Raw genomic sequence first — 20297 nt, 5'->3', positions numbered from 1 at the left:
ACACGTATCGGATGATGAAAGGAAGACATTTTACAGTTGCATGAAAAAAAAAAAAACTTATTTAGAACTTGTTGGCAGTGACACATCTCCGAAAAGTTGGGACAGGGCAACAAAAGGCTAAAAAAGTAACTGGTATAAATAAAAAAAACAGCTGTAAGAACAATCTGCAATGACTGGGTCTAAAAATTGCATGCTGGGGCAGAGTCTCTCAGATTCTGGGAAGAGGTCACCAATCGTGAAAAACTGTGGCTAAAAGTTGTGGAAAAGTTTCAGAAGAACGTTCCTCAAAGTGAAATTGCACATACTTCAAATATTCTCCCTTTACAGTACATAACATTATCAAAAGATTCAGAGAATCTAGAAAAATCCATGTGCACAAGAGACAAGGCTGAAGGTCCTTACAGGATCCTCCTTATCTACGGGCTCTTAGGCGGCACTGCATTAAAACCAGGCAGATTCTGTACTGGAAATCACTGTAAGGTCTCAGGAACACATCCAGAAATCATTGCATGGGCTTGGGAACATTCCAGAAATCACTGCATGGGCTCGGGAACATTCCAGAAATCATTGCATGGGCTCAGGAACATTCCAGAAATCACTGCATGAGCTCAGGAACATTCCAGAAATCACTGCATGGGCTCAGGAACATTCCAGAAATCACTGCATGGGCTCAGGAACATTCCAGAAATCACTGCATGGGCCCAGGAACATTCCAGAAATCACTGCATGGGCTCGGGAACATTCCAGAAATCACTGCATGAGCTCGGGAACATTCCAGAAATCACTGCATGGGCTCGGGAACATTCCAGAAATCACTGCATGGGCTCGGGAACATTCCAGAAATCACTGCATGGGCTCGGGAACATTCCAGAAATCACTGCATGGGCTCGGGAACATTCCAGAAATCACTGCATGGGCTCGGGAACATTCCAGAAATCACTGCATGGGCTCGGGAACATTCCAGAAATCACTGCATGGGCTCGGGAACATTCCAGAAATCACTGCATGGGCTCGGGAACATTCCAGAAATCACTGCATGGGCTCAGGAACATTCCAGAAATCACTGCATGGGCTCAGAAACATTCCAGAAATCACTGCATGGGCTCAGGAACATTCCAGAGATCACTGCATGGGCTCAGGAACATTCCAGAAATCACTGCATGGGCTCAGGAACATTCAAGAAATCACTGCATGGGCTCAGGAACATTCCAGAAATCACTGCATGGGCTCAGGAACACTTCCAGAGATCACTGCATGGGCTCAGGAACATTCTAGAGATCACTGCATGGGCTCGGGAACATTCCAGAAATCACTGCATGGGCTCGGTAACATTCCAGAAATCACTGCATGGGCTCGGTAACATTCCAGAAATCACTGCATGGGCTCAGGAACACTTCCAGAGATCACTGCATGGGCTCAGGAACATTCTAGAGATCACTGCATGGGCTCGGGAACATTCCAGAAATCACTGCATGGGCTCGGTAACATTCCAGAAATCACTGCATGGGCTCGGTAACATTCCAGAAATCACTGCATGGGCTCAGGAACACTTCCAGAAATCACTGCATGGGCTCAGGAACATTCCAGAAATCACTGCATGGGCTCGGGAACATTCCAGAAATCACTGCATGGGCTAAGGAACATTCTAGAAATCACTGCATGGGTTCAGGAACACATCCAGAAATCATTGTCTGAGAATATAGTTCTCTGTGCCATCCAAAAATGCAGGTATCACGAGAAGTCATATGTCACCCCGATCAAGAAACAGGCGGCATCTTCTCTGGGCCAAAGCTCATTTAAAAAGAACTGAGGAAAAATGGAAAACTTTTCTGTGGTCGGATGAATCAGACTTTGAATTTCTTTTTGGAAACCATGTGCGCTGTGTTCTGCGGTCTCGAGGAGATGGACCATCCAGCTTTTATATACGCACAGTTCAAAGGCCTGCATCTCTGAAGGTAGGGGGTGGCATTAATGCCTATGTAGTGGGCAGCTTACACATCTGGAAACGCGATGAAAAGTGTATAGAGGTTGCAAGATGCAGTGTCCCGCTATGTGCTATATGTGGGCACTTTAAACTTTTGCTGCTAACTGTCATATTTAATGTATTGTATTTCCTAATATCAGGCTGGCATTGTCATTACATCTAGTCGCCCCTAGGTGGTGCTGGCGCCACATAATATATATATATATTTTTTTTTTTTAAGTTGAGTGTGTAGAAAGAAACAGAGAGGAGAAGCAAGTGTATGTAGGAGGAGAGCAGGCTCAGTCCAAGACGTAGCCGCCTTTCTTTCCTCTGATCAAGCCTGGAGAGGACAGACCAAGTAGTTACAGCAGCCCAGCACAGACAAGTGAGTCTATGAACGAATATAAAGGAAGTCTAGTGAAGATTAGAGCCGAGTCTAGCCAAGGGACTTCACAAGCACCAGTGACCAGGAGGAACCTGGATACAAGTGGATAATTAGTGCGCAAAATTATCCTTTTTCACTAAATGCCTTCTGGGACATAGTGGACCTGAATATTTCAGGAGAGCATCCTGCAAGAAATACTGTAGCAGAGAGTTTGCCTGCCACGAGGGAGAACGCCCTTATTGGATTGCTCAATATAAAAGTAAGGAAACCATTATATTCAGTACCTGAGTGCTAGAGATTGGACTTAGTGCAAAACTATTTAAGCAAGAATTGTCATTCTGCCTGCCAAAGCTAAAGAGAGAACTCCTTAACTGACAATTGCTAGACCTGTTATAGGAATTCCACTTAAACCAACATCTGGATTATTGCTTTTGCTGTATTAATGAACTGTAACAACTGCCCTGAGACGATTGATTCAGTAAATGTTCAACAGTTTTTACTACAACTGACTCCTCATCCTTTCTACTACCCTCATTTGCACCTCACGAACACAGGGGCCCAGCCACCAAAGCACCTTAAACACCTGTACCATCAGGGGGACCTCAACTTCCATCTGGCCGATGTTCCCTGCAATAGAGATTGTCCTGGAGGATTTAGTGCTGTCCTCCCCATCACTGCACGCCGGCAAGGGAGGCTCTGCTAACCATCAGTAAATAAACTACTACCCCCATCGGCCCACTGTAGCCTCACGTGTTGCCCCTTCGGAGCCGGTCGCTGCAATAATTCAATTGCATATTTCAGCAAGACAATGCTAAACCACATACTGCAGCCATCACAACAGCAAGGCTTCACAGAAGAAGAGTCCGGGACCTGAACCGACCGCCTGTAGTCCTGACCTTTCACCAATAAGGCTACTCGCACACTAGTGGCAGCCTTCTCCGGCAGGGGAACAGCCTGCTGGATCCATGCTGCCGGAGGTCCACTCTGGCCCCATTGACTATAATGGGGACTGGCCAGAGTTCCAGCGGCAGCACAGCAAACATGCCGAGAGGCGGCCAGACTAAAACTACCACATGTAGTTTTATTTCGGCCGCCTCTCGGCATGGGGCCGGAGCGGACCTCCGGCGGCACGCGTGCACTAGCGGCAGCACGGATCCAGCAGGCTGTTCCCCTGCCGGAGAAGGCTGCCGCTGGTGTGAAAGTAGCCTTAAAAAGAAAAAATCTGACAAGGACGCCCCCTGACTGTGGAGCAGCGAGAATCCGATACCAAACCAGAATGGGACGACATTCCTCTCCCAGAACTCCAGCAGGACTCCAGACTGATGGTAAAAGAAGACGGGATGCTACACAATGGTGGACACGACCCCATCCCAACTTTTCTGAGCTGTGTTGCTGCTAGTGTTGAGAGAGGCAAAGCATTCAAAGCGGAATTCGGTCCAAAGTTTAGGAAAATCTTCAATTTGCAATGAATCCGAATTACCTCATGTTTCATGGTAACAAATCAGCTTTCCTAAAATGGCGACTGCACGTGTTACAAAGCGAAAGTGAGTGTAGAGGAGACAAGCCCGGGAACGCGAGATCACCCATAATGCCGGGCATTATTAAATGAAAGGCCGCTGCGGTTCTTCACTGCAGCAGGGCGGCTCCGTGTGGTGGTACCCTAAGGCACAGTGGCCTCCGTATACCTGACTTATAGCAATTCGGGACTAACCTAATTTCTTGTGGAATTTTGGCAAAGCTGCTGAATCTATTTTTTTTAACTTTGCTCATCTCTAGTTGCTGCCATCAAATTCCAAATGTGTTATTAATTTTAATGAAATCGTAAAATGTCTCCTTTCTGATCTGTTCTATGATCTATTGTGAATAATTTACAGCTCACTGCATTCTGATTCTATTTACATTATACGCAGCGCCTACAACGTATCCTACTCCACGGCTTGTGATCAAATTGTTTCCTTTCAGATAAATACGGTACATTCCCCATTACGTTACTGGCAAATGCAGACATGGAAAGGATAAGAAAGAAAAACCACACCTCCTGCCACGCCCACCCCATCCCACAGCCCCGCCCCTGCTTAGCAGCACCAGTGAGTCTAGGAGATCATAATAGCTGCCATGGTGTTTCTCTATGTCTATATGTGATTGGCTACTACTGACCACATGACATACCTTACTGGCCACATGACACACCTTACTAGCCACATGACACACCTTACTGGTCACATGACACACCTTACTGGCCACACGACACACCTTACTGACCACACGACACACCTTACTGGTCACATGACACACCTTACTAGCCACATGACACACCTTACTGGTCACATGACACACCTTACTGGCCACATGACACACCTTACTGGCCACATGACACACCTTACTGGCCACACGACACACCTTACTGGATTCACAGTATTCTTTTACTGTGTCAGATAAATGTATAAACTCTATGAGAATCTTAAGAACCCTCCAGATTACAGAACAGTCACAATAAGATCTCACATCTACAAAGCAGATAATAGGGGACATTAAACAAGACCTGGACTCCCATCATCTGGACTCCATGTGCCAGAAACTGAAGCCTACACCAGCCAGGGACTGGTACAGACTTCATCTATAACTTATGCCAGTTTCTAGCAAAAATGTAATAATAAAAATAAAATCTTCTGGACAATGTATGTCAGCACGCCTTATATAATGAAAATAAAAACTGTGCAATTTATTTGCATAAAAATAAATACAATAAGATTGGATAAATAAATGACCAACAATACTTGTTAATTATTCATCCTTAACTTCAGTAATTGTGGAGGATCAGTAATTAACAATCGATACCCTTATTATACAATATGCGGATAAATCTTCACAAGTTCACAATGAATCCACCTGAAGGTCTCAATCCCAACTCATCACAATTCATCAACAGGATTGGAGAACATGATTAAAAATATGTATCAAGATAACAAAACAATAAAATCCATGGCTGAGGTCTGGTAAACGCAATTAAGGCGGTTATCTCCAATTCATATGCTTCAAATGTCAGTATTTAACCATCTAGTGTTCACTGCATTACTTTAGACTTGTTTTAGTGACTGCAGGGGTTTGTGAACATTTCCAGACACCCGGCAGAGACGTGGAACCACAGGCAGCTGGGAGGTGAAGATGTCACATGTCGCGCCCAATAGTTCTGCTCTGTTGGCACCCTCTACTTACCTGGACTCACCCACCTTCTAATGCCCAATCTGTTGAACCTGTGCCCCTTTGTTGTACCATAAAGCGGTCATACACAATAGAAAGAAGTACCATTACATACCGTAATCCAAAGCAGATTCATTCGGATCATACATGTCTGTAAAACACATGGAAATACAATTCAGCTAAATCTGCACAGAAATGAACATTTTCTGCCATCCTGTTGTTACCTTTTTGTTGTTTTCTTGGGGGTTTTTTCAGATCATTTTTCTATTTTTAGTATAGAAACAACTCTCCTGTTGCTATCTTAAAACCATCAGCAAGCTGCTGTTGATGGATCCGTTGTTTGTGACATACTTCTATTTAGTTACTCTGAACCGTGGGAGTTTATTTTACTTTGTTTAGTGTAAGAAAAGACCTACATGGAAACCATCAACAAGCAGGTTAATGGACGATGGGTCCTATTCTTATATAGTAAATAGAGGCTATAAGGCTACACGTTTCTGCATGGGATGTGGGGAAGGGAGGAAGGGAAGGGGGAAGCAAGGAAGAGAAGGAAGGGAGGGAGGAAGAGTAAGAAGAGAGTAATAGAAAGAGAGAAGGGAGAAAGAAAGGGAAGGATGGGAGAGACAGAAGAAGAGAGAGAGAGGAGAAATGGAAATAGGGAAGGAGGAAGGGAGAAAAGGAGGGATAAAGAGAAAGAAGGGAGGAAGGGAAGGGGGAAGCAAGGGAGGGATGGAAAGAAGGAAGAGAAGGAAGGGAAGGGGGAAGCAAGGGAGGGATGGAAAGAAGGAAGAGAAGGAAGGGAAGGGGGAAGCAAGGGAGGGATGGAAAGAAGGAAGAGAAGGAAGGGAGGAAGAGAAGGAAGGGAGGAAGAGTAAGACGAGTAAGGAGAGAGTAAGAAGAGTAAGGAGAGAGTAAGAAGGGAGTAATAGACATAGAGAAGGGAGAAAGAAAGGGAAGGATGGGAGAGAGAAGGAGAGAGAGAGGGGGAATGGAAATAGGGAAGGAGGAAGGGAGAAAAGGAGGGATGGAGAGAAAGAAGGGAAAGAGAAAAGGAAGGGAGGGAGATATAGAGAGAATGAAGAGAGTTATGGAGAGAGATAAGGAAGGGAGAGCGAGAGAGGAGAAAGGGAAGAAAAGAGGGAAATGATCAGGAAGGATGAAAAGAGGGAAGGAAAGAGAAATAAATGAGGATGGAAAAAAGGTGGGAGGAAGAAAGAAAGGTGTGAGGGATGATGGAAGAATGAAAGGGGGAAATTCGTGGAGAAAGCAATTGAGGAAAAATGGTAGAAGGAGGGATAGATAAGGTAATGATAAAGAAGGAAGAGCGAGAAGGAGGTAAGTAGATTGGTAGTAGGTAGGTTGGTGCTGACGGGAGAGCTGCCTGTAAACACTGGGAGTTTGGATTCATTTGGCTCTCACCCTGTTCCTTCATTTTATTTGCAATGAGCCCCTCTGAATTCTGCTCCTCGGGTGGAGTCACAACCATCGATGTTAAAGGAGTCACAAAATTATACTTCAAGGACAAGCCCAGCGCCTCCTCCGCTATCTTCGTTCTATCTTCACCTTCCGCTGCAATCCTGGAAATAAGAAATGTGTTCTTACTGTGCAGAGATGGTCGGAGCGGGCAGGAAATACCGCCTCTGGTCGGCAGGGGGCACCGCGCCCTTGTAGTGCCCCCCTACAATAAAACTGACAGGCAGCACTACAGGGGTGGGAATGAGGGGTGTGATTGCAGCTCGTCACAGAAAAATCATCTGCATAAAACCTGAAAAACAACAGCATTAGCTGTAAAACTACATTGTGACAAAATGAAAACACTGTTTTTCAGGCATGCTGAACCTGCGGCCCTCGCGCTGTTGTAAAACTACAACTCCCACAATGCCCTGCTGTAGGCTGATAGCTGTAGGCTGTTCGGGCATGCTGGGAGTTGTAGTTTTGCAACAGCTGGAGGGCCGCAGGTTGAGCACGCCTGGTTGAGATGATGACAGGATGTTCTCATTATTATTACCTTTACGTTTCCATATTATATTATTATTACAATATTATCACATTTTCGGTCTAATCTGTAATTCTTGATTTCTCTTTGATATCCGGGTAGATCTTCATTTTGAGCTGCTAATGTTTTATGAAGGAAATACAATGTATAACCCGGTATCCGCTCTGTCCGTCCTGTCCGGGTGTCGCACTGACCTCTAGTGACCAGTTTTCGCCATTACAGCTGAATGTGATACATATTAGAATAGATTTTGTCAACGCGAATAGATTATTTTAGTTTTATGTCTGTGATGTTTTTACTTCACTTTTATGCACATGATATTATTGCTAGTATGCTGCAATCACATTACCTCTTGTGACGTCTCCTTTGGGTTAGGGCTCATGTGTTAGTGGATCTGTAAAACATGGATAGACCGACATTTTGTGGAATGGTCGGCCTATCCTTGTCCGTAATGCGGAACAGCCAGGCGGACATACGGACATGGAACGCACACAGAATCATTTCCGATTTTTGTGGCCCCATTGAAGTGACTGGTTCCACATGCAGTGCGGACGTGCCACCCCCGTCAGCAGCGGGAAGAGAGACGCCACGTGTGCGCAGTCTCCTCATACAGCTGATGGGCGGGGGGCCGGGTGTCGCACCCCCGCAGATCTGATATTGATGACCTATGCTGAGGAGAGGTCATCAATATTAAAAGCCCGGAGAACCCCTTTAACTTAGATTTTTAAATGCAAATGGATGTTACATTACGTCCTATTGAAACTGGCGAAGGGGCCCATCTGGGCCCAAAATGGGTTGTTCTGAAACCAGTAGAGAACGTCTATCAATGCCTGGGGTCCTGGACTTGAGCGGCGCCTCCAGCACAGAGATCATCGGTGATCCCCGGGTGAGCCGGGGAACAAGTCTCCAATTCTCCCACAGCGCCACCACAGGGAAACTGATGAATTACACTGAAATCACTGGGCTCTCTGTATGTAGACCTGCCGGGGCCTCCAGAGGGATAGACGAGGGTCCTGAATGGGGGGACCCTCTGCTTTGGAAAGGCTTTTTCTAAATTCACTTAGACAAAGACTATGACAGTGACGAGCAATTCGTAAATATTACAATGACATGAGAATGGAGAAGGCTCCGTACTGTTTGGTCAGCAGCTGCTCGATGGTCAGATAAGCCCACAGCCTCTCGGTGAAGTCTCCGAATATATAGCGCTGCTCTCGGGACGCCTCGTCCTCCTCCTGCATTGGAGCTTCCACAGTCATGGAGAACGGCTCAGAAAGCTGCAGGAAAAGGATAAATCATCTGTGGACTCATATACCGTCACATACATGTCATGATGCTGCCGGCAGCCGGGGACGGCACTAAAAAGGAAGGCTTTCTACTATACATGTGGAAGAATCCTGCTGTGTGTGATATGTCCAGTTCTCTGCATCTGTCAGAGTCAGCAGTCATCTCATTATCATTAGAGGGTGGGTTCAGCAGTCATCTCATTATCATTAGAGGGCGGGGTCAGCAGAGTCATCTCATTATCATTAGAGAGCGGGGTCAGCAGAGTCATCTCATTATCATTAGAGGTTGGGGTCAGCAGAGTCATCTCATTATCATTAGAGGTTGGGGTCAGCAGAGTCATCTCATTATCATTAGAGGGCGGGGTCAGCACTCATTATAATTAGAGGGCAGGGTCAGCAGTCATCTCATTATCATTAAAGGGCAGGGGAGAAAAAGTGGTCCTTTCACTTCAGCAAATGGCATTTACCATGTAGAGGAAGTTACTACCAGGCGCTTCCTAATGTATTGTGATTCTCCATGTCGCCTCCTTAGCTGGCTGGATACATTTTTCCATCACATTATACACTGCTCGTATCCATGGTTACGACCACCCTGCAATCCATCAGCGGTGGTCATGCTTGCACACTATAAGTAAAGGTGCCGGGACCATGGGATCGCACAGAGGCCGGTCCTTTTACCTATAGTGTGCAGACATGACCACCGCTGATGGATTGCAGAATGGTCGTAACCTTGGGAACAAGAAGTGCACAATGTGATGAATCCGGCCAGCAAAGGAAGCAATATATATTGGCATTCTCTACATGATGAATGCCACTCGCTGAAGCTCCGTCGCAGCGTGTGCTTACAATATGGCTGCTCTCCAGAAATACACAATAAAGGCCTGAATCACGTGTGAGGTGAAGCTCAGACTCACGCCCTGGGCTTTGACCTCCGCGCTCAGCGTCTCCGCGCTGTTATTCGCTATCCGGCCGGCCACGATGATTTCGGAGCCCTGGTAATAATGCTTGAAGCTGCTCCTGGTCAAGTCCCCCACGGAGTTCTCCAGATACTGCAGCTCAACATCCAAGAGCAACGGGTTCGCCACCTCATTGTAGAAGCCCTGGAGGACAAGGGAAAGTGGGGGTAGTAGTGTCAAACTTTCCTGTAAAACGGCTGTGCTACCGTAGAGGCAGCCAGAGGTGCAGGCTGACCATAGGCCCCACGTTGCCGTGGTAACCGCCGCCCTCCTCTGTTATACATGGACGTTGCCTCCACCTCGGCCTCCTGCAGCCTTCTCCGTCTGAGAAAACGTTGTCACCTGGGGGCCAAATACCTGGCCTTACGTGTTAACAATGGGCCCCCGGGTGAAGTCCGCTCACCTGTAACTGCAGAGCGGAGTCTGAATCCTCATATATACGACGCGCTAGACCTCCGTTTTCCAAAGCCAATTTCTCCAGAAAGTTGTAGTCAACGCCGCTGCCGAATCCCAGGCAGTACAAGGTGGCCTGGCCGTCCAGAGAGCGCTTCACGTTGTCTACTATCTTCTTGGGCTCGGTGGTTCCTGTATGATAACTTCAGTGAATATTACGGAGGATGATGACTACTCTGGTCGTCTTGTCATGGCCGCACTGTAGCCATAGAGTGGACTCTAAACCTAAGGGACCAGACAAGACGAGCGATGACCGGACACCATAAGAAAATGGCGGCTATGATGATGGGAGTGAGTCCAGGCAGGACCGAACACGATGGGGGTCATTACAGGCAAGACTAAGGGTACAGTGAACACAATGGGGGTCATTACAGGCAAGACTGAGGGTGCAGTGAACACGATGGGGGTCATTGCAGGCAAGACTGAGGGTGCAGTGAACACAATGGGGGTCATTGTAGGTAGCACTGAGGGTACAGTGGACACGATGGGGGTCATTACAGGCAAGACTGAGGGTACAGTGGACACGATGGGAGTGAGTCCAGGCAGGACCGAACACGATGGGGGTCATTATAGGCAGGACTGAGGGTGCAGTGGACATGATGGGGGTCACTCCAGGTAGGACTGAGGGTGCAGTGGACATGATGGGGGTCATTATAGGCAGGACTGAGGGTGCAGTGGACATGATGGGCGTCATTATAGGCAGGACTGAGGGTGCAGTGGACATGATGGGCGTCACTCCAGGAAGGACTGAGGGTGCAGTGGGCATGATGGGCGTCACTCCAGGAAGGACTGAGGGTGCAGTGGACATGATGGGGGTCATTATAGGCAGGACTGAGGGTGCAGTGGACATGATGGGGGTCACTCCAGGAAGGACTGAGGGTGCAGTGGGCATGATGGGGGTCACTCCAGGAAGGACTGAGGGTGCAGTGGGCATGATGGGCGTCACTCCAGGAAGGACTGAGGGTGCAGTGGACATGATGGGGGTCAATCCATGTAGGACTGAGGGTGCAGTGGACATGATGGGGGTCATTATAGGCAGGACTGAGGGTGCAGTGGACATGATGGGGGTCAATCCATGTAGGACTGAGGGTGCAGTGGACATGATGGGGGTCATTATAGTCAGGACTGAGGGTGCAGTGGACACAATGGGGGTCATTATAGGCAGCACTGAGGGTGCAGTTGACATGATGGGGGTCATTATAGGCAGGACTGAGGGTGCAGTGGACATGATGGGGGTCATTATAGGCAGGACTGAGGGTGCAGTGGACATGATGGGGGTCAATCCATGTAGGACTGAGGGTGCAGTGGACATGATGGGGGTCATTATAGGCAGGACTGAGGGTGCAGTGGACATGATGGGGGTCACTCCAGGAAGGACTGAGGGTGCAGTGGGCATGATGGGCGTCACTCCAGGAAGGACTGAGGGTGCAGTGGACATGATGGGGGTCAATCCATGTAGGACTGAGGGTGCAGTGGACATGATGGGGGTCATTATAGGCAGGACTGAGGGTGCAGTGGACATGATGGGGGTCAATCCATGTAGGACTGAGGGTGCAGTGGACATGATGGGGGTCATTATAGTCAGGACTGAGGGTGCAGTGGACACAATGGGGGTCATTATAGGCAGCACTGAGGGTGCAGTTGACATGATGGGGGTCATTATAGGCAGGACTGAGGGTGCAGTGGACATGATGGGGGTCATTATAGGCAGGACTGAGGGTGCAGTGGACATGATGGGGGTCAATCCATGTAGGACTGAGGGTGCAGTGGACATGATGGGGGTCATTATAGGCAGGACTGAGGGTGCAGTGGACATGATGGGCGTCACTCCAGGAAGGACTGAGGGTGCAGTGGGCATGATGGGCGTCACTCCAGGAAGGACTGAGGGTGCAGTGGACATGATGGGGGTCAATCCATGTAGGACTGAGGGTGCAGTGGACATGATGGGGGTCATTATAGGCAGGACTGAGGGTGCAGTGGACATGATGGGGGTCAATCCATGTAGGACTGAGGGTGCAGTGGACATGATGGGGGTCATTATAGTCAGGACTGAGGGTGCAGTGGACACAATGGGGGTCATTATAGGCAGCACTGAGGGTGCAGTTGACATGATGGGGGTCATTATAGGCAGGACTGAGGGTGCAGTGGACATGATGGGGGTCATTATAGGCAGGACTGAGGGTGCAGTGGACACAATGGGGGTCATTATAGGCAGCACTGAGGGTGCAGTTGACATGATGGGGGTCATTATAGGCAGGACTGAGGGTGCAGTGGACACGATGGGGGTCATTATAGGCAGGACTGAGGGTGCAGTGGACATGATGGGGGTCATTATAGGCAGGACTGAGGGTGCAGTGGACATGATGGGGGTCACTCCAGGTAGGACTGAGGTTGCAGTTGACATGATGGGGGTCATTATAGGCAGGACTGAGGGTGCAGAGGACATGCAGTATTTTAGTCTCTTTGCTGTACTGAAATGGTTAATAATTCTCGCTCTGCCCCTGTCCCCCGGTCTCCTATACGTATGTGACCATATTTAGTTGCACTTACTCACCGGACGTTGGTTCGCCATCGGAGAGGAACAGTATCATGGAGGCGCTGAGAGGAGGCAGCGCTCTGTTCGCGGTGGCGTTAGTGAGCATTTTTGCTGCGGTAAGCAGAGCTTTATTGATGTCTGTCCCTGTAAAATCACATGGAATAGCAATGGTTAATGGTGAACGGCGACCCTGGGCCCCAGTGACAAATCTGTAACCCCCAGCAGGTGTCATATAATACTGGTTCTACTGCGGAGAGGACACTTGGGGCCCCTCAGGCACCAGGGCCGTGTGATCGGATGGTGACAGAGGTTCCCAATGTTGTATTCTGGGGGCTTCTAGTGACCTGCGCTCCACCTTCGGACCCCCAGCCTACCTCCTCTCGCAGTCATCTTCTTCACATACTGCTTTGCCTGTCGGATGTTCTTCGGCGAGGCTCGGACCAGACTCTTCTTCCAATAATCAACTTTATCATCAAATATGAGAAGCCCGATGTGATCCTCCTGCGGCATGTCCTCCAGGATCTTCGTGAAGGCTTCATAGGTCTGCAGACATTAATGACAGAGGAGCGGTCATGTCCAGGTCGTATCCTCAGGGGTGGGCTTTGTGGGTAATAGTCCAGGTATATATTGGAGAACGGCATGAATAGCGCCCCCTATCATAGTCTTGTGATGGGATTCGCTGCCATCGTTACCTGCTTGATCTTGTTCCCGTACATTGAGCCGCTGTGGTCGATGACAAACAGCACGTTTTTCGGTAAACGTTTAAGGTTGGCCGGTGCAAAGTAATGAACAAAGTATCCATTAAGAATCTGGAGAAACAAAGGACAATGTCAGAAAGTAACAATCCAGCAGAATGTAACTGTAACAATGCAGTCCAGTCACCTGCACTTTCCCAGCAGAAGCCTCTCTGCGGACATCATACGTTATCATGAGATCCCCGTCCAGAAGAGTCTCCACGCAGTCCGGACATCGGCGCTGCTGCTGCAGGGTTGGTTGGAATTCAATATGAGCCTGAAGATGAGAGAAAAGCCCTGTCAATAATGAAAAGCCTGCATATAATGCATTGTGCGCTCCTACCTTGCGCACTTCCTCCTCCTGCGCAGTGCCTCCTGCAGTCTCCTGCACCTTCTCTCCTACACTGTTCTCTCCTGCACAGTCCCTCCTGTACACTTCTCTCTCCTGCACTCTCTCCTCCTGCAGTCACTCCCTCCTGCACCTTCTCTCCTGCACAGTCACTCCCTCCTGCACCTTCTCTCCTGCACAGTCCCTCTCTCCTGCACCTTCTCTCATGCACAGTCCCTCTCTCCTGCACAGTCCCTCTCTCCTGCACAGTCCCTCTCTCCTGCACAGTCCCTCTCTCCTGCACAGTCCCTCTCTCCTGCACAGTCCCTCTCTCCTGCACAGTCCCTCTCTCCTGCACAGTCCCTCTCTCCTGCACAGTCCCTCTCTCCTGCACAGTCCCTCCCTCCTGCACAGTCCCTCCCTCCTGCACCTTCTCTCCTGCACAGTCCCTCTCTCCTGCACCTTTTCTCCTGCCCAGTCCCTCTCTCCTGCACCTTCCCTCCTGCACCTTCTCTCCTGCACAGTCCCTCCCTCCTGCACAGTCCCTCTCTCCTGCACAGTCCCTCTCTCCTGCACAGTCCCTCTCTCCTGCACAGTCCCTCTCTCCTGCACAGTCCCTCTCTCCTGCACAGTCCCTCCCTCCTGCACCTTCTCTCCTGCACAGTCCCTCTCTCCTGCACAGTCCCTCCCTCCTGCACCTTCTCTCCTGCACAGTCCCTCCCTCCTGCACCTTCTCTCCTGCACAGTCCCTCTCTCCTGCACAGTCCCTCTCTCCTGCACAGTCCCTCTCTCCTGCACAGTCCCTCTCTCCTGCACAGTCCCTCCCTCCTGCACAGTCCCTCCCTCCTGCACAGTCCCTCCCTCCTGCACAGTCCCTCTCTCCTGCACCTTTTCTCCTGCCCAGTCCCTCTCTCCTGCACCTTCCCTCCTGCACAGTCCCTCTCTCCTGCACCTTCTCTCCTGCACAGTCCCTCCCTCCTGCACCTTCTCTCCTGCACAGTCCCTCTCTCCTGCACAGTCCCTCTCTCCTGCACCTTCCCTCCTGCACAGTCCCTCTCTCCTGCACCTTCTCTCCTGCACAGTCCCTCTCTCCTGCACCTTCTCTCCTGCACAGTCCCTCTCTCCTGCACCTTCTCTCCTGCACAGTCCCTCTCTCCTGCACCTTCCCTCCTGCACAGTCCCTCTCTCCTGCACAGTCCCTCTCTCCTGCACCTTCTCTCCTGCACAGTCCCTCTCTCCTGCACCTTCTCTCCTGCACAGTCCCTCTCTCCTGCACCTTCTCTCCTGCACAGTCCCTCTCTCCTGCACCTTCTCTCCTGCACAGTCCCTCTCTCCTGCACCTTCCCTCCTGCACAGTCCCTCTCTCCTGCACAGTCTCTCTCTCCTGCACAGTCTCTCCTGCACAGTCCCTCCCTCCTGCACCTTCTCCCCTGCACAGTCCCTCTCTTCTGCACCTTCTCTCCTGCACAGTCCCTCCCTCCTGCACCTTTTCTCCTGCCCAGTCCCTCTCTCCTGCACGTTCCCTCCTGCACAGTCCCTCTCTCCTGCACCTTCTCTCCTGCACAGTCCCTCTCTCCTGCACCTTCCCTCCTGCACAGTCCCTCTCTCCTGCACCTTCCCTCCTGCACAGTCCCTCTCTCCTGCACAGTCTCTCTCTCCTGCACCTTCTCTCCTGCACAGTCCCTCCCTCCTGCACCTTCTCTCCTGCACAGTCCCTCTCTCCTGCACAGTCCCTCCCTCCTGCACAGTCCCTCCCTCCTGCACTTCTCTCCTGCACAGTCCCTCTCTCCTGCACAGTCCCTCTCTCCTGCACAGTCCCTCTCTCCTGCACAGTCCCTCCCTCCTGCACAGTCCCTCCCTCCTGCACCTTCTCTCCTGCACAGTCCCTCTCTCCTGCACCTTGTCTCCTGCCCAGTCCCTCTCTCCTGCACCTTCCCTCCTGCACAGTCCCTCTCTCCTGCACCTTCTCTCCTGCACAGTCCCTCTCTCCTGCACCTTCCCTCCTGCACAGTCCCTCTCTCCTGCACCTTCTCTCCTGCACAGTCTCTCTCTCCTGCACCTTCTCTCCTGCACAGTCCCTCCCTCCTGCACCTTCTCTCCTGCACAGTCCCTCTCTCCTGCACAGTCCCTCCCTCACCTTCTCTCCTGCACCTTCTCTCCTGCACAGTCCCTCCCTCCTGCACCTTCTCTCCTGCACAGTCCCTCTCTCCTGCACAGTCCCTCCCTCCTGCACCTTCTCTCCTGCACAGTCCCTCTCTCCTGCACCTTTTCTACTGCCCAGTCCCTCTCTCCTGCACCTTCCCTCCTGCACAGTCCCTCTCTCCTGCACCTTTTCTCCTGCACAGTCCCTCTCTCCTGCACCTTCTCTCCTGCACAGTCCCTCTCTCCTGCACCTTCTCTCCTGCACAGTCCCTCCCTCCTGCACCTTCTCTCCTGCACCTTCTCTCCTGCACAGTCCCTCTCTCCTGCACAGTCCCTCTCTCCTGCACCTTCTCTCCTGCACAGTCCCTCTCTCCTGCACCTTCTCTCCTGCACAGTCCCTCTCTCCTGCACCTTCTCTCCTGCACAGTCCCTCTCTCCTGCACCTTCTCTCCTGCACATGGGGGATTGGTCCTACTATCCAGATCCCTGAATTGGCTATTACCTTATTTTCTGTACGATTTATTCTGACCACATCAGAAAGTTCATTTGTCATAAACGTCCCAACGGCTTTCAGAAAACTGATCCCTTGTGGTTCAATGATGTCCACATTGATCTGCAAAATAACCATTTAAATATTATGAACCAGGAAGCTCAGGATGAATATAATCATGGCGTTCTGCAGACCGTGGATCTGAGTAAAGCCTGTGATCTGCAGTGGCTGGGATCTAGGGGGTCCTATAGTAATGTTATATTATAAGGGGGTCCTGCAGTGATGTTATATTATAAGGGGGTCCTGCAGTGATGTTATATTATACGGGGGTCCTGCAGTGATGTTATATTATACGGGGGTCCTGCAGTGATGTTATATTATAAGGGGGTCCTGCAGTAGCGTTATATTATACGGGGGTCCTGCAGTGACGTTATATTATACGGGGGTCCTGCAGTGACGTAATATTATAAGGGGGTCCTGCAATGACGTTATATTATAAGGGGTTCCTGCAGTGACGTTATATTATAAGGGGGTCCTGCAGTGACGTTATATTATACGGGGGTCCTGCAGTGACATTATATTATACGGGGGTCCTGCAGTGACGTTATATTATACGGGGGTCCTGCAGTGACATTATATTATACGGGGGTCCTGCAGTGACGTTATATTATACGGGGGTCCTGCAGTGACATTATATTATACGGGGGTCCTGCAGTGACATTATATTATACGGGGGTCCTGCAGTGACATTATATTCTTACCTGAAAGCTTTCCACCAGCTCTTTGGGTCGAATTCTCAGGTATAATTCGTAGATCCCGAGCTGCCGCTTCAGTAACTCCTCGTAGACCAGCTGAAACGTTGCTGTAGACCGAGGCCCCACATTCACTGAGACTTTGAAGTTCTCCATTCTGCGTCCAGTAGATCTACATGAAATGTCCCAAGAGACTTAAATTAAACGTTTCATATTTGAGAGCAAGAACCAATGGTGCCAAAGTATCACTGCAGAGGACATGATGTCCACAGGGGCCACACTGGGATCTGGCGAATCGGAGTCTTATTACATAAACTGATGAGTGCCCTGCGATGCTTCTGCACCCTGATGACTTATGTTAGGGAATTGCATTATGAGCAATTAACCCTTATGTGTTATGATTCGAATCTCAACTTTAACACTGCAGCAATTCCAGAAAATCCAATGTAGAAGCTGCTGGCTCCCTGGGATCGGTCCACCTACAGAACGCAGGCTGCCAGCAGCGCAGCACGTATTCTGCTGACACCTCCATGACCAGCCAGTAATAAGGCGGTTTCCCTGGTGTGTGATGGGATCAATCGGTCCCAACAAGGGTGTACATATTATAGAGCGGACCAGGGGCTGCCCATGCCCGTCTGTCCTCAGTGGTAAAACAGGGCACCTGTTATGGAGCCCCCTCCTCTATGTACCGAGGATTCCAGGAAGAAGGGCCTTTCATACACAAGATACGTACTGGACCAGACCAGCGTTCTGGCCCCCGGACACGGCTTTCTGATACTCTTTCTTCGCCTCAGCCTTCTCTTTAACGATCCCGGTGGTTGTAACATTGTTAATGATCCTGGCAGAAAGAGAACACGTTATTAGAAACAATGTATCAGACGAGCAGAAGTTGTGATCCCAACCCCTCCCCCGAGGGATCCCCCCATAACCAGGTATGCACGGACCCTTTCTGGGATCATTACCAGGCAGATTTGCCGCTCAGGGGCCTGGGAAAGCTGTAAATAATGTGCACCCTTCTCCAAAGAGCACTCACATGGTGAAGTTGGTGATGAACGCTGTTTTCGGAAGCTCCATTTCAATGGCGGTTTCTTGGGAGGAGTTACATACGTTTTGGATGATGGTGGTGATGAAGGTTCGAGCAAAGCGGGAGGAGACCCTGCTGTGTATGTGCATGCTGCGGATCTCCATCTTCTGCGGGGAGGAAACACACCTTCATGTCACAACAATCACATCAGAGCAGCAAAGCATGCTGGGAGTTGTAGTTAAGAGATCACTGCTTAAGACCTCTGAAAAGATAAATATTTGCCTTTTGGAGCAGTAATTGCTGAAAGCTATGTGCTAAATGGGGGGGGGGATAACAGCTCAAATTGTTACAATGTATCAGAGCAGGTAAAATATATCACGGAGGATTGTGTAGACTGGACGCAATTGTAACAAACTGTCAGCTATGAGAAGTACTATGGCTGGATGGGTTCTGGAAGTAACCATGGAAATACTCATTCACTGACAGAAAGAGATCTTGAAAATGTTGAGGGATTGAAGCACCAAAGCCGACATTAATCTACCCTGTGCGGCAGGAAACTGGTGTCAAAAAGTTGCAAAATTGGTGCACTGCCCGCTTGCACAATAATTTGTGACTTTTTGGGGATTTGCACAACTGTTTGATACTTTTCCAAAAATTGGACAGAGAGGGGAGGTGTGTGGGCGGTGTGGGAACTAGCTGACCCAGTATTAGAATTCACGGCAGGGAACTGGAGTGAATGCTACCTGAAATCTACAGCAGCTCCGTTACCGGTGCAGATATATCAGTTCTGGTGTGCGGGCCTGCCGAAATGTGTACCTCTAAATAATCGAGGCGCCGGGGGGGGGGGGGGGGGGGGGCAGAGCAGTATAAAAGACACCAGTGTTAGTAAATGCCCCCCAAAGTCTATACACGATGTGCAGAAGGTTACAGGTAATATCCCGGTCTGACTGGTAATCACTCACCCGTCCGCCATGGCACGGCGGTGGGACGCACAGGGCGACCAGGGCTGATATCAGCAGGAGATTCCTCATGGCTCGCTGGGATCGTCGTCTGCTCCGTCTCCGGTCACTTTCTGGATTAATGGATAACTCTTCAGTGGAATTTTGTGTAGAAACAAACAGGAAAGTCAAACATTTGTGTGAAGACTTTGCAGCTTGCGGGTCACGTGGCGTCCAAAAATCATCTACAACCGAATGGACCCAGATCAATACTTGTCCTTGTTTGCTCACATGCGGGGGTCAGCATGCTGCGCTCATAACAGGGAGCCCGTCATAGTAAGCATACCACCATGTAGGGTAGCTACATGGACACATAACCATGCATTCCCTGTGAAAATCCACTCCTCTAATCCTGAGAAAGCCGCAATTAGTCTTACTGGTAATTCAGCTTCCATGAGATCACGAGGAGATTGACCCCTGTAGGAGCAGGAACAGAGAAAGGTTTAAATCCCCCCCCCCCCTCCCACCACCAACACCAGTGTTTCCAAAATTACAAAGAGCAAAAGGTGGTGGTTAACACAAAAGAGAGAAAAAGAGAAGAATAACCTAAGGAAAGGTATTACAAAATAATAAATCAAGGGGGGGGGCGACTGCCTGAAGGACAAGTCATAAGTTCTGAAAAGATCTAGTCTATAGCGCTTGATGAATGTATGAACACTAGACCATGTAGCGGCCCTGCAAAGCTCTGGCTTTCTCCGCCTGCGAAGAAGACATTTTGTGGACAGGGAAGGCCCTGAGTCTCATAGCAGATGGAAATGGTGTCCCTAATCCACCTGGCTAAGGAAGATTTTGACATTTTTTTGCCCTCGTTTCTGCTGAAAATTGAATTAGAAGGCTCTCTGACTTCCTGAAATCTTTAGTAGCCTCAATATAATTCAAGACTGTACGTCTGACATCCAGGGTATGGAAAACGGATTCTTTGCTGTTAGAAGGATGATTACAAAAGGATGGCAAGATGATCTCCTGGTAACAAAGAAAATTTGATACTACCTTTGGGAGGAACCACGGGTCTAGCTTAAGAACTATTCTATCCTTCATGACTCGCAGGTAAGGTTC

At 49.5% G+C, this 20297-nt stretch overlaps 1 protein-coding gene across 6 annotated transcripts in view; it reads right to left on the bottom strand.

Moving 5' to 3' along the window:
* The window catches only part of LOC122943218 (inter-alpha-trypsin inhibitor heavy chain H3-like), a 28193-nt gene extending 8843 nt beyond the window's left edge, over positions 1 to 19350 (bottom strand). For all 6 annotated transcript variants that reach the window (XM_044300789.1, XM_044300791.1, XM_044300793.1 and 3 more), the window contains exons 1-14: positions 19206 to 19350; positions 18253 to 18410; positions 17953 to 18057; positions 17229 to 17391; positions 16480 to 16590; positions 13656 to 13784; positions 13466 to 13582; positions 13148 to 13316; positions 12792 to 12917; positions 10188 to 10369; positions 9743 to 9928; positions 8680 to 8819; positions 6969 to 7126; positions 5665 to 5700 (exon numbers count right to left, since the gene is read on the bottom strand). In XM_044300789.1, the coding sequence (XP_044156724.1) occupies positions 5665 to 5700; positions 6969 to 7126; positions 8680 to 8819; positions 9743 to 9928; positions 10188 to 10369; positions 12792 to 12917; positions 13148 to 13316; positions 13466 to 13582; positions 13656 to 13784; positions 16480 to 16590; positions 17229 to 17391; positions 17953 to 18057; positions 18253 to 18410; positions 19206 to 19274 (1849 nt within the window). In that variant the 5' untranslated portion in view covers positions 19275 to 19350. The remainder of the gene's footprint in view (positions 1 to 5664; positions 5701 to 6968; positions 7127 to 8679; positions 8820 to 9742; positions 9929 to 10187; positions 10370 to 12791; positions 12918 to 13147; positions 13317 to 13465; positions 13583 to 13655; positions 13785 to 16479; positions 16591 to 17228; positions 17392 to 17952; positions 18058 to 18252; positions 18411 to 19205) is intronic.
* Positions 19351 to 20297: the final 947 nt, after the last annotated feature.

The sequence above is a fragment of the Bufo gargarizans genome, chromosome 7 (assembly GCF_014858855.1).
Source record: "Bufo gargarizans isolate SCDJY-AF-19 chromosome 7, ASM1485885v1, whole genome shotgun sequence".
Lineage (NCBI taxonomy): Eukaryota > Metazoa > Chordata > Amphibia > Anura > Bufonidae > Bufo > Bufo gargarizans.
This window is presented reverse-complemented; position numbering and strand designations above follow the sequence as displayed.